Source organism: Chiloscyllium punctatum, chromosome 15 (genome assembly GCF_047496795.1).
Source record: "Chiloscyllium punctatum isolate Juve2018m chromosome 15, sChiPun1.3, whole genome shotgun sequence".
Classification (NCBI taxonomy): domain Eukaryota; kingdom Metazoa; phylum Chordata; class Chondrichthyes; order Orectolobiformes; family Hemiscylliidae; genus Chiloscyllium; species Chiloscyllium punctatum.
The window spans coordinates 29,594,121-29,608,536 of NC_092753.1; the positions used below are offsets into that span (position 1 = coordinate 29,594,121).

Genomic DNA, 14,416 nt, shown 5'->3' on the forward strand with positions numbered 1-14,416 from the left:
ACAATGCTGAATCAGCTGAAATCATTTTCAGATGCAAATGCCCATGTGGATAGTCAATCTCAGCCTCCTCCTGAGCTTCTTGCCAATCTAATTTACTCCAACTCCTAATCAAGAAATTGCTAAGTGCACAGAATATAGCAAAGCCTCTTGGCCCCAACAGCGTCCCAGCTGTAGAACTGAAGAAACGTGTTTCAGAACCATTCGTCCTTAGCCAAGCCTTTCCAATACAACTACAACATTGGTATCATCAGACAAATGGAAAATTATCCAGATATACCTTGTCCACAGAACATGGGTAAAACTGTACTCCAGCACAACCCCATCAGTCTACATTCCATCAGCAGAGTGATAGGAGATGTGGTCAACAGTGCTTTCAAGCAGTACTGATAAAATGTCCCTATCGCATGCTCAATTGCATGTTCAGTTTAGATTTTGTCAGGACCACTCAGTTCCTGACCTCATTATATTCTTGGTAAAACTGAATTTGGGAACCATGATTTGGAGGCGCCGGTGTAGGACTGGAGTGGGCAAGTTAAAGATCAAGCAACACCAGGTTATAGTTCAACAGGTTTATTTGGAAGCACTAGCTTTTGGAGCGCTGCTTCTTCATCAGGTGAAGAAACCTCCTGATGAAGAAGCAGCACTTCAAAAGCTAGTGCTTCCAAATAAACCTGTTGGACTATAACCTGGTGTTTGTATAATTTTGAATTTGAAGGGTGAGAAGAGGATGACTGCCCATGGTATCAATGCAGATTTTACTTTGTACGGCTTTAAACAACTTTCAGAAAATTGAAATCCCTGGGAATCAGGAGAATTTTCCATTGCTTAGAATCAATAGCAGAAAGCAAGCTGGTTGTGGTTGTTGGAATTGCATCAACTGCTTCACTGAACCTCACTACATAAAATTAGAAGCAGGGTGTTTGCTGCTAATTTATAACAAATCCTTATTGTCCACAGGGTATGGGCACAGTCCTCCCACAGATAACACAAAACCACAGCCCAAAAATAGAAATCCTGTATTTACTATGAAGGTATGTACGATCCATTGGGACTTACCAAATAGGGGAAAAAATAGTCCATCTGGGCCAACCTCACAAGTATGCAAACCCATAGGTTGCAAATTCACAGAACAAGGAGTGAGTGTACATGTTCAGTCCATTTACACCTTCGCAGATCATGTAATAGTTCTTGCCTGTATATCAGCAAGATTGGGCCAATTCAGGCTTGGGTTAATGAATGACGAGTAACATTTGCATCACACGTGCTAGGCAACAGCCATCTCCGTGTCTAACCATCTCCCCTCATCATTCACTGGCATTATCCAGCATCAATGTCTTGGTAGGTTATCATTGTCCAGAAATTTTACTGGACTAACCTCCATAGTATGGCTATAAAAACACATACGTCAGAGGTTGGGAATTCTGCAGTACCTCTACCAAAACATGTCCTCCAACAACAAATCTCAACTCGGGAGTAATAGATTGCTCTCCACTTTACTGAATGAGTGCAGTTGCAAAAGTACTAATGCAGTTCAACACTATCCAGGACAAAGCTGCCACTTGATTGGCATGCATCAATCATGTAAATATTACTCCCTCCATCTCAGACACAGACAGACTGGCAGAAGTGTGTACCATCTACAAGATACACTGCAGCTACTTGAGAGCCATGTATCTTGAGACCAGCGTTTCACAACTCTCCAAACTAATTACTTAGAAATGCAAGAATAGTGAATGTATGGGAGCACCACCAGCCTGTAGGTTCCACCCTGAACCACATGCCATCCTGACTTGGAAATAGCTGGTCCTTCACTGTCATACAGTCAAAAACTTAGAACTCACCAGAGTTCTTTAGGTTTACCTGCGCCACGTAGATTACAGCTTTTGTGAGCTCACCACCACCTTCTCAAGGGCAGCTTAAGAGAGGCAATATATTTTTAAAATCCTTTTCAGCCTGAAGTTGTGGGGAGGTGGCAGCAGTGTTGGGTTGAAGATAATAACTTCAATCTTCCCAGTGTTTAGCTGAAGTAAATTGCAGCTCTTGTAAAATCTTTTTTGGTTATTTATTTGGTAGTGACCAGTAATTAGCAGGGCTTCCTAATTTCAGTTATTACAAATTGAATAATATCTCCCTCATTTTTCTAAATTAATGTATTGTTGGTAAATGTTTAGTACGTTGTGATTAATAGATGGAAAATTGGTTGGATTGATGGATTAATTATCAATTAGTTTTCTAAAACTTTTGTTAGTACACTGACTGGAAATGATGACAGATTGGTATTAACAACTGGCATTGCAATGTCAGCTGGTTTAAACCTAATCTTATTGTTTGGATTCTGAACTATAACGCAGACAGCTGTATCAGTGTAAAATAACAGTGACTGATACAACACTGATTTGGAGGGAAAGGTCAATACCTCTAGTTGGAAACACTGTATTTAATCAAATTTCTCTAGGGTTCCCTCCTTATGAAAAGAGAGCTAAAATTGATGTGTTTGTTCTTTGGGTAGGATGTAGCTGCCCTTGTGTTGGTGATGCTCATGAAATATTTATGTTGCTGGTGGCAAATCTAGCCTAAATCTGCTTCAATCTCAACAGAGTGAAAGAAAACCAATTGTCTAGGAAGTATTGGGATTACAGTTTCTTTTTAATGAAGCTGACACAAATCTAATCAAGTAGTCAATTGTCTATTAATGTGTGGAATACTGCCACTTTATTATTCCATGCTGTCACTGAGAACATAGTAAAGCTTAATGGAAGGAGAGAAAATGATAAATTTAGGAACAAAATTGAAGCTTTTATCCTTTCAAATTTGATTCGTAATTAGTGAGGGCCTGTTTCATGATAAAACATTGATGTAGTGAAAACAACTTCTGGTAAAAATCGTGATTATGTCAGTTATCCCTTTACTGGAGAATGATGTATTAGCAAGTTTTAAACTTTGTAGCTCAGGTTGAGGTTCTGGATGTAGGTTTGCTCGCTGAGCTGGAAGGTTCATTTCAAGACGTTTTGTCACCATACTAGGTAACATCTTCAGTGGGCATCAGGCAAAGCACTGCAGATAATTCCTGTTTTTTATTTATATGTTTGGGTTTCTTTGGGTTGATGATATAATTTCCTGTGGTGATATCTTTTCTGTGGTGAAGTCACTTCCTGTTTTTCTTTCTCTGTGGGTGGTAGATGGAGTCTAACTCAATGTGTTTATTGATAGAGTTCGGGTTGAAATGTCATGCTTCTAGGAATTCTTGTGTGTCTTTGTTTGGCTTGTCCTAGGATAGATATGTTGTCCCAAAGAGGTGTTTCTCCTCCTCTGTATGTAAGGATACTAATGAGAGAGGGTCATGTCTTTTTGTGGCTAGTTGGTGTTCATGTATCCTGATGGCTAGTTTTCTGCCTGTTTGTCCAATGTAATGTTTGTTACAGTCCTTGCGTGGTTTTTTGTAAATGACATTAGTTTTGCTTGTTGTCTGTTTAGGGTCTTTCAAGTTCATTAGCTGCTGTTTTAATGTGTTGGTGGGTTTGTGGGTTACCATGATGCCCAGGGGTCTGAGTAGTCTGGCAGTCATTTCTGAGATGTCTTTGACTTAGGTGAGAGCGGCTAGGGTTTCTGGACGTGTTTTGTCTGCTTGTTTTGGTTTGTTGCTGAGAAATCGGTGGACTGTGTTCATTGGGTACCCATTCTTTTTGAATACACGGTATAGGTCATTTTCCTCTGCTCTGCAGCACAGAAGAACTACGCAGTCTGTGTTGGCTAGTTGAAATAATGTTCTGGTGCCACTTCATTTATGGGTGTTGGGATGATTGCTTCTGTAGTTCAATATTTGGTCCGTATGTGTTTTCCTATAGACGCTGGTTTGAAGTTCCCCATTGGCTGTTTGCTGTACTGTGATTTCTGGGAATGGCAGTTAGTTGTTGTTTTCCTCTTCTTTAGTGAATTTTATGCCAGTGAAGGTATTATTGATAGTCTTGAAGGTTTCCTCTAATTTGTTTTGTTTAGTAATGACAAAGATGTCATCCACATAGTGGACCCAAAGGTTGGGTTGGATGGTTGGCAGTGCTGTTTGTTCACATCTCTGCAATTACTGCCTCTGCTAAGAACCCTGATATCGGAGATCCCCATGGGTGTTCATTTGGTTTGTCTGTAGGTTTTGTTGTTGATGTGTGTGGTAAGGCATAGGTCCACTAGCTTGACAATACTGTCCTTGTTGATGGAGTTAGTGGTGTTTTGTGTATGTGCCTTTGGGTCTTCTAATAGTGTTTCCTTGGCCAGGTTAATGTTGATTGATGTAAACAGGGCTGTTACATCAAAGGAGACCATTATTTCATCCTCTTCTATCTTAATGTCTTTGGTCCTCAGGAATTCTTGGGTAGAATGGATGAAGTAGCTTCTACTAAGTGTTTTAGTCTTTGGGTGTAGCTCGTTGGCCAATCTGTAAGTTGGTGTTTCCAGGTAGTGAGACTATGGGCCTGAGGAGGGTCTCCTGGTTTGTGAATTCTGGGTAATCCATAGATGTGATGTGTTGGAATCATGGTAACCCACAAACCCACCAACACACTAAAATAGCAGCTAATGAATTTGAAAGACCCTATACAGACAACAAGCAAAACTAATGTAATTTACAAAATACCGTGCAAAGACTATAACAAACAGGCAAAAAACTAGCCACCAGGATGCGTGAACATCAACTAGCCACAAAAAGACATGACCCTTTCTCACTAGTATCCTTACATCTGGATGAGGAAGGACATCACTTCGATTGGGATAACACATCCATCCTAGGACAAGCCAAACAAAGAAACACATGAGAATTCCTAAAAGCGTGGCATCCAACCGGAACTCTATCAACAAACTCATCGAGTTAGACTTCATCTACCACAGGAAGTGACTTCCCCACAGGAAATTACATCAACCCAAAGAAACCCAAACATATAAATAGAAAGCAGGAATTATCAGCAGTGCCTTGCCTGAGGCCCACTGCAGATGTTACCTAGTAGGGTGACGAAACGTCTAGAAATGAACCTTCCAGCTCAGCGAACAAACCTACATCAAAAATGATGTATATTTGATTGCGTGTTTCTGCATTGAGTAGTGTTATGGCTGAAGAGGCTAATTCTTGACCCATAGGCCTTTGGACAAATGAGGTAGAGAATCCCAGAATGTAGTGAACATAGTTTCCTTTTCTTTGTCAGCTGCCATTCTGAACAATTGATAACAAAGTTTGGGAGAAGATTTGTAGCTCGGGTGCTCGTTGTTGTGGTTCTGTTCGCCAAGCTGGGAATTTGTCTTGCAAACGTTTTGTCCCCTGTCTAGGTGACATCCTCAGTGCTTGGGAGCCTCCTGTGAAGCGCTTCTGTGCTGTTTCTTCCGGTATTTATTGTGGCCTGTCTCTGCCGCTTCCGGTTGTCAGTTCGAGCTGTCCGCTGTAGTGGCCGGTATATTGGGTCCAGGTCGATGTGTTTGTTGATAGAGTCTGTGGATGAGTGCCATATAACTTGATAACAAGTTATGAACGTTATTGCTTCCTCAGAACATTGGCTATTTTGAGAGTTGGGAAAACAGGACCTGACTGGGCAGGCTGTTTACAGCCATCCAGACACAATGTCCAGTCCATCGTAATTGATTTTTTTCAGGAGCTTTCCATTTCATGCTTATGGAGCTGACTGCAAGAAGGACACTAATGTTTGGTCGATAGTCATAGTGTCATAATTATACAGTGTTCCAACATACAACAAAGCCCATTGACCTATTGAGTCTGTGCTGATGAAAAACAGCCACCTAATCTTAAATCTGTGGGCCCTGGTTATTGATCCCTCCACCAAGAGGAAAAGTTTCTTCCAGTCTACCCTGTCTAAGCCCCTCATAATTTTATACATCTCAATCATGCCTCACCTCAGTCTCTTATGCTCTAAGGAAAACAACCCAAGTCTATGCAATCTACATCAATAAAAGTCTCCAACTCAGGCAGCATCCCAATAAATTCCTTTGCATTCTGTCCAGTGCAATTCCATCCCTCCTCTAACATGGATAAAGGATGTGAATCTTGTCATTGGAGTATTGTAGATATTTTCCAGTTAACTTGTTCAGACATGTTGTTATGAGACATGTCTGGGGTAGTTGGGCTCTGAGCCTAGGCCTCCCAGCTCATGAACAGACACGCTACCACTGTACCTCAAGATTCACTGAATCCAAAAGATGCAGCAGAGGTATTGTTGATGGAATTTATAGTGTTCTTATTTATTTCTGATGTACAGTCCAGGTTTCTTTGCAGCATAGGAGAATGATGACTGCAACTGCTGTATACACTTGAATTTTTGTTGACTTGCAGAAGTCTTTGTTGTCAAATACACCTGACAGGAAGTGCTCAATATATTCCAGTGTCTCTCCTTCAGTGAACATGGGAGGAGGGATATTTGGCTGAACAGGTTGGATTGATTTGTTTTGTTTAGGCGGTGTTCAAGGATAAGCAATGCTCTTTAATATGCAGCTTTGAAGAGATCAAAAGTGGCTTGCAAATTTGGTACAAAATAATTGCCACACTACAACTTATAAATCATATGTACCTACAACTTAGGCACAGAGACCCCTGAGATTAAAGAGCTTTCCATCTGGACAATGCTTCATACAAACAGTAGAGGGCAATTTATTTTTGAAATAAATGGGTAATGTCAGATGTTAAACAGTATAGAAACTATCATGAGCTTGCTTGACACCACTCCAAATTTTATTTGAAGCATCTGTTTCAGATTTCCCCATTTGACAGTTGGAGCTAAATCATGAAGCAGTTGCAGGATTATGCAGAAGATTCTTGGACATCCAAATTATTTGAGTATACCCTACAGAGTCCTGCAATTTATTGAGCCCAATGCTTCAGTCAGTTCGATAAATACAATGAAGAGTACTTAATATTCTTCGCATTTTACTTTGATTTGTGAGACAAGAAGGTAGATGTTAGAGGTGCGCTCTGGAAGGTCTAAAAGTGCACCTCGACTCTGGAAGGATTTACACTGTCACAGGAAGGCGGTGATTTTGATGAATGCCTGCCAGAATTTTCCCTCCTCAGGAATTTAATTACAGAGCCTAATTTCTTACACTTGTTGCATTCCTGAAGTTATTGAGTCATGCAGATAGACAGCAGGGAAACTGACCAACTCGTCCATGGCTAACCAGATATCCCAAATAAATCTCATCCTGTTTGCCAGCATTTGGCCCATATCCCTTTAAACCTTCCTATTCATTTACCCATCCAGATGCCTATTAAATGTTGTAATTGTACCAGCCTTCACCACTTCCTTTGGCAGCTCATTCCATACACACACCACCCTCTGCATGAAAATGTTGTCCCTCAAGTCCCTTTTAAATCTTTCCCCTCTCACTTAATACCTATGCCCTCTAGTTTTGGATTCCCCACCCCAGGGAAAGACCTTGTCTACCTACCCTATCCATGTCCCTCATGATTTTATAAACCTGTATAAGGTCACCCCTCAGTTTCTGATGCTCCAGGGAAAATAGCCCCAGTCTATTCAGACTCTCCCTATAGCTCAAACCCTCCAACCCTGACAACATCCTTGTAATTCTTTCCTGAACTCTTTCAAGTTCATCCTTCCTATAGCAGGGACACCAGAATTGCACTCTGTATTCTAAAAGTGGCCGAACCGATGACCTGTACAGCTGCAACATGACCTCTCAACTCCTATACTCAATGTACTGACCAATAAAAAGGCAAGCATATCAAACGCTGCCTTCATTATTCTATCTACCTGCACTCCAAGTTCTCTTTGTTCAGCAACAAGCCCATTGTACAAGTCCTGCCTTGATTTGCCTTTCCAAAAAGCAGCATTTCACATTTATCTAAATTAAACTCCATCTGCCACTCTTCGGCCCATTGGTCCAGCTGATCAATATCCCGTTGTGCTTTGAGGTAACCTTCTTTGCTGTCCACTGATGAAGGGCTTTTGCCCAAAATGTCGATTTTACTGCTCCGCGGATGCTGCCTGAACGGCTGTGCTCTTCCAGCACCACTAATCCAGAATCTGGTTTCCAGCATCTGCAGTCATTGTTTTTAACCTAATCCTCTTCATTACTTACAGTCATAAAGTCATAGAGATGTACAGCATGGAAATAGACCCTTCGGTCCAACCCGTCCATGCCGATCAGATATCCCAACCCAATCTAGTCCCACCTGCCAGCACTCGGAACATATCCCTCTAAATCCCTCCTATTCATATACCCATTCAAATGCCTTTTAAATGTTGTAGTTGTACCAGCATCCTCCACTTCCTCTGGCAGCTCATTCCACACATGTACCACCCTCTGTGTGAAAAAGTTGCCCCGTCGGTCTCTTTTATATCTTTCCTCTCTCACCCTAAACCTATGTCCTCTAGTTCTGGGCTCCCCCACCCCAGGGAAAATACTTTTGCCTTTTTACCCTATCCATGTCCCTATAAGGTCACCCCTCAGCCTCCGACGCTCCAGGGAAAACCGCCCCAGCCTGTTCAGCCTCTTCCTGTAGCTCAAATTCTCCAACCTTAGCAACATCCTTGTAAATCTCTTTTCTGAACCCTTTCAGGTTTCACAACATCTTTCTGATAGGAAGGAGACCAGAATTGCACACAATATTCCAACAGTGGCCTAACCAATATCCTGTACAGCCGCAACATGACCTCCAAACTCCTGTACTCAATACTCTGACCAATAAAGGAAAGCATACCAAACGCCGCCTTCACTATTCTATCTACTTGCAACTCCACTCTCAATGAGCTATGAACCTGCACTCCAATGTCTTTTTGTTCAGCAACACTCCCTTGGACCTTACTATTAAGTGTATAAGTCCCGCTAAGATTTGCTTTCTGAAAATGCAGCACCTTGCATTTGTCTGAATTAAACTCCATCTACCACTTCTCAGCCCATTGGCCCATCTGGTCCAGATCCTGTTGTAATCTGAGGTAACCTTTTTCGCTGACCACTACACCTCCAATTTTGCTGTCATCTGCAAACTTACTAACTATACTTCTTCAAAAATCTTAATCAAGTTCGTGAGACATGATTTCCCATAGACAAAGGCATGTTGACTATCCCTAATCAGTTCTTACCTTTCCAAATACATGTAAATCCTGTCCCTCAGGATTCTCTTCAACAACTTGTCCACCACAATGTCAGGTTCACCGGTCTGTGCTACCCTGGCTTCTCCTTACTACTTTTCTTCAACAGTGACACCACGTTAGCCAACCTCTGGTCTTCGGGCACCTCACCTATGACTATTGATGATACAAATATCTCAGCAAGGGGCCCAGCAATCACTTCCCTAGCTTCCCACAGAGCTCTAGGTTATATCTGACTGGGAGTTACTTTTCCTCCAAAATCTGGAAGGATGAGTACACGAAGTGTTGATGTGAACAAATATACTCGAGCTTTCAAGGTCTCAGCTGGAATACCATTGGGATCTAGGCTTTGATGTTTTTGTTCCCTTTGATCACTATTGCAGGTCTCCAACCAATGGTTGTCAACCCATGGTTTCTACCAAAGGGTACTGAGTGTAACCCAAATAGTATCATCTCCTACTGTGGACTCTCATTTAAGGCATTGTTCAAACTGTTCTTTCCAGTATTGATGGATGGCTGTGTCATCCTTAAGAAGAGGAATGCTAAACTATAAATTGAGATCTTGTCCATTTAACTATGGTCTGTAGATGACACTGGTGGCTTCAAAATCACAAGTGTAGTGAAAATCTGCAATCGTTCAAGTGACTCTTAATGTTGTAGCACTGAGTCTCATTTTGTTGTGAAAGTTTTTTTTAATCTTTTCTGTTGCTGCCAGACATTAATTTATACATCACGTGAAGGGGAAGCAAGGGTTGTACATTAAACTGTTAGGATTGTGAAAGACAAATCAGATTGGATTGCATTTTTATTTTAACTTAGCAATCATATTTTCATGGAGGCAGGATATCCCAGTAGGTTATAACATACTGGTGGACTGGCTTGTTGCCCAGATTTTCTTTACACAATTTATCATCTCTTAAAATATCAATTTTTTTATTTACTGAAATGCAAATTTAGATTAATATTCCTGGACCAACGCTTGTTTTATTTTTCACATTTGCTCATGGGTTATGGATTTATTGTCTGACCCTAAATGTGCTGCCCCCTTGACTATTGCAGTCCATCGGGTGTGGAGATATCCACAGTGCTGTTAGCAAGGGAGTTCCAGGATTTTAAGTTGGTCACAGCAAAGGGACATCAATATATTTTCCAAGTCAGGATGGTGTATTCCAGCGCAATCTTGTAGATAATGGACAGGTTTTGGAGAGACCGAGGTGGATTACTCGCCAATGAATTCCTAGCCTCTAACCTACTCTTGTAACCAATAGGACTGGATTAGTGGTGCTGGAAGAGCACAGCAGTTCAGGCAGCATCCAAGTAGCTTCGAAATCGACGTTTTGGGCAAAAGCCCTTCATCAGGAATAAAGCTTTATTAGGCATTACCCTGTGGAACTCCTGCAAAGATGTTCTGGGACTAAATGATTGATATCCAACATCCACAACTATCTTCCTTTTGTACTGGGTATGACTCCAGTCAGCAGAGATTTCCCCTCTCTTTCACATTAATTGAAGTTTTTCTGTGGTTTCTTCAACTCTCACTCTGCCGAATGTGGCCTTGATGTTAAAAGCAGCCACTTTGCTCTTGCCTCTGGAGTTCAGCTCTTCTGTCCATGTTTAGCTGTAGGAGGTCAAGGCACCAAGTGGTTCTAATGGTACCAATGTGAGTATTCGTGAACCTTAACCTTATTCCTTAACAAGAGCTGCCTGATAGAACTGTTGACCACCCCCGCCAGTCATTTTGCCAATGATTGATTGAGAGTTTGACCAAGAGGGCGGTAATTGACAAGTTGAATTTGTCCTCCTTTTTTCCTCCCAGGGCACATAAAGGCATGCAGACATCATGTGCATGTCCTGGATGTGGAATGATGAGATGGCAAGCACTGTTGAGTTGTCCATCAGTGCAGGTGGTAATGACCCATGATCATGTGCAGCCTCGCCCTCCTTACCATGCAGCAGCTGTGATGATGGCTATGCCGTGGAGTCTCCGAGGCAGGCTGAGTGTTTGGGCTGTGCTGTTGTAAGCTGTAGCACCGCTCCTCAGTGCAGCAGAGCTCAGCCACAGTGATACTATCAACAGCAGTGAGTGAGACCACTACGGACTCTAAGTGAGCCTGGCAAGATGGTCCTAGCACCAACTCATGCCCACTGCGGCAGAAGTGAGTTTCAGTTCCTGGTGGTGTCTACATCCAGTTTAAGCGTTTACAAAGGTGAGTTTGAGCCCAGTTAAAGTCCCGGTGGCAGCGACGGCAGCTGCATCGGTGAGATGGGCCTAGAGCATACTCGTGGCAGTTGACTTTGGGCTGGTACAGTACTTAAGGCATTGGTGGCAGCTGCATTGGCAAGGGGGTCCATTGAGGAGTCAAAGTGACAAGGGCATTGGTGGAGGTGACTTTTGTTCTGGTGCAGTGGCAGCAGTGCAGTGAAGGGGCCTGGTGGCTGGCCAACAGGCCCATGGCGAAGGGCTTAAGAAGGACTGTAAAGTTGAGCACTCTTTCTGCCCTTCTGTTCATTGTTTTGGTTTATTTTTCTGTGTTCTAAGATGACGCTGGAGAGTGGCAACCCTACAACACTTTTCACTGTATTTTATAAACAAAGTATGTGTCAAATAATTGTTTTTTAAATCCTAGGCAATTTTCCACATTGTCAGACCAGTGCTAATGTAGCTGCTGCAACAGGCTTGGGTAGCGATACAGCTAGTTTTGGAGCATATGTTTTCAGTACTAATGTCGAAATATTGCCAGGGCCCACAGTCTTTGCAGTTTCCGGTCTTCAGCCATTTCCTGATATCATTTGGAGTGAATCAAATTGGAACCTCAGGAGCAGGCCAAGATGCATCAGTGGACTGAATATGGATGCAAATACTTCAGCCTTGGCTTTCGCACCCGTACGTGGGTTCCCTTCTCATTGAAGATAGGGATATTTTGTGAAGCCTCCTTTTCCATTGTTTAATTGTCCATCACTATTCATGACTGGATGTGGCTGAACTGCAGACCTTAGATTTGATGTCTTGGTTAGCCTTGTTTATTGCATGCTGCTTTTTGTGTGTGTGTGTGTGTGTGTGTGTGTCAGTCACAATGTGGTCCTTTGTTGTAGCTTCTCCAGGTTTGTATCTCATTTTTTGGTATCAAAGCAAGATACTGTGAATGCTGGAAATGTGAAACCAAAACACACCAATGCTGGAGAAACTGTGGGTCTGACAGCAGCTGTGAAGAAGAACCTTTGATCTTAAAATTAACTCTGTTTTTTCTTCAGCAGGTGTTGCCTGATGTGTTGGGTGTCTTCAGCATTTTTCTGTTTTGATTTCAATTTTAGATATACCTGGTGTTGCTTTTTGCATGTCCTCCTGCTCTCTTCATTGAAGTTGTGATTATTTAACATCCAGTCCTAGGCCATGGCACAAAAGCTCAGCAAAATACGTTGAACCACATTTTTTTCCCCTAATTTGGAGACTTATTCAAGGCTCTAAACCATAATGTGCCAGTATCATTTTTTTCACTACGTGATTCATTACTGCTAATTACTTTAACCTATTTTATCAGAAATGTGAACCAAATTTTAATTTTGTCTGTAAGATTCATTGAAATATTCTGAACTGTGGCTATTCACATATCTTTTCTTTACTCCTCCATGGGATGTGGGTGCTGTTGGCAAGGGCAGCATTTGTTAATCTATTGGTCTAGCAAGCATTAAGTTTATGGGCAATGTGGTGGGCACTTAAAGGTCAGCCACATGATCAGAGGTCTGGATAGACTGGGTTGTGTAAGCCACATGACCTTCCCTGAACTAAATTAACGAAAAAGGTGGGTTTTTGCAACCATGAATAATAGCTGCATAGCTAAAATTACTGACTGGTTTTAAAATCTAGATTTAAATCCACCCTTAAATTCCAGCTGAACTCTTGTCCCAAGAACATTAGCCTGGGCCCCTGGATTATGAGGCCAGTGATATTATTGCTGTGCCTCTGTTTCTGCTGATGTGTGATCAAATGAAGAGAGATATGTGTATGTATGGATATATAGTCAAAGATGTAATTGTTTTTTGTATTGGGGTCTATTTTCAGAGAAAGATGTGAGCTGTGTTGATTTAACAGAAGAAATACCATTAATATAACTTTGCAATTTGTGTTTCCTGTCTAGAATTGTGTAAAATTATTTAGAACATGCAGCTATAAAAGACTATCCAGCCCATCTGGTCCATAGAGGAACTCTAGTTCTAGTAGAGATACCTTGCCCAATACTTCCACTTCTGGGAATGCAATTTTCACAATTCAGCCTGCTAACTTCAAGTGTGAACATTTGACTCACAACCAAGTGGAGTAATAAGCATAATGTTGCTCTCTCGTGAATTTTGGATGTCAGCATTTCCACTTATCGTGCATGTTAGTTCATTGTTTTTATTTGTGTGTTCACAGAGCGACAGCAACAGTATGATGACGAACGACAGGCAATGTATGTATTGGCTGACCGTGATTTTCACAGTACATTAGGGAGAACAATTCAACCACCTGCAGAAAGACCTGGAGAAAGGAGACTGGTTGAAATGAGGAGACTGTATGGAGATGATGCTACTAAAATCCAAGGAATGGAAACTGCAATGCAACTTCTGTTTGATAGAAAGTGTGATAAGAAACAGCCAAAGTACTGGCCTGTAATTCCACTGAAACTTTGATTTTGACTATCTCTCCTATAAAACTGATTTTGCTAATTAGTATTCATTTCTAAAATTGTAGCCATTTTTACTTTGTAACAGTGTTTGTTATGGCTTAATAAACATAAGATTTTTTTTACCATTACAAGTTAAACATGAAGTGATGCTTTAGCATGAAAGCCTCTAACTTTGGACATTATAATAGTATTTTGGTTAAGATCTACAGCATAACCAGCAGAGAAACAGTGCGATCCACTTGCTCACCTTACCAGGGTTGCAAAGCTTAAGCTTCTCTAATCTTGGCACATTTTTTTTTCCCCAACTGCACCCTTTCCACTGTTTCAAGTGCTTTGCAGATCACTTAATTGAAAGTGGATTCTCTATGTGAAGAAGGTGCAGAACCAAATAAGGAGTGAAAGCTGGTATCCTTGTAAACTGAAAAAGGAAAGGGATATTGGGAGGTAGCGACAAAGTGCAAAAGCTTCCTCCAAAGATGGATTTGAAAATGAGAGGAACAAAAAATAAAACTGGTGAAGGATCGTAAGGCAAACATATAATCTGAAGAGAGGCTGGAGAAAGAAGCAGTTACACAGGAAGGGAATAAGGAGCTAATCAGGTTGGTAGTGATGGCACAATGGCAGCATTAAGAACATTTGAATGATATATACACT

At 41.5% G+C, this 14,416-nt stretch overlaps 1 protein-coding gene across 1 annotated transcript in view; it reads left to right on the top strand.

Moving 5' to 3' along the window:
* The window catches only part of gemin8 (gem (nuclear organelle) associated protein 8), a 40,149-nt gene extending 26,270 nt beyond the window's left edge, over positions 1-13,879 (top strand). The window contains exon 3 of the mRNA XM_072584849.1: positions 13,510-13,879. Coding sequence (XP_072440950.1) covers positions 13,510-13,766 — 257 coding nt within the window. The 3' untranslated portion in view covers positions 13,767-13,879. The remainder of the gene's footprint in view (positions 1-13,509) is intronic.
* The last annotated feature ends 537 nt before the right edge of the window (positions 13,880-14,416 follow it).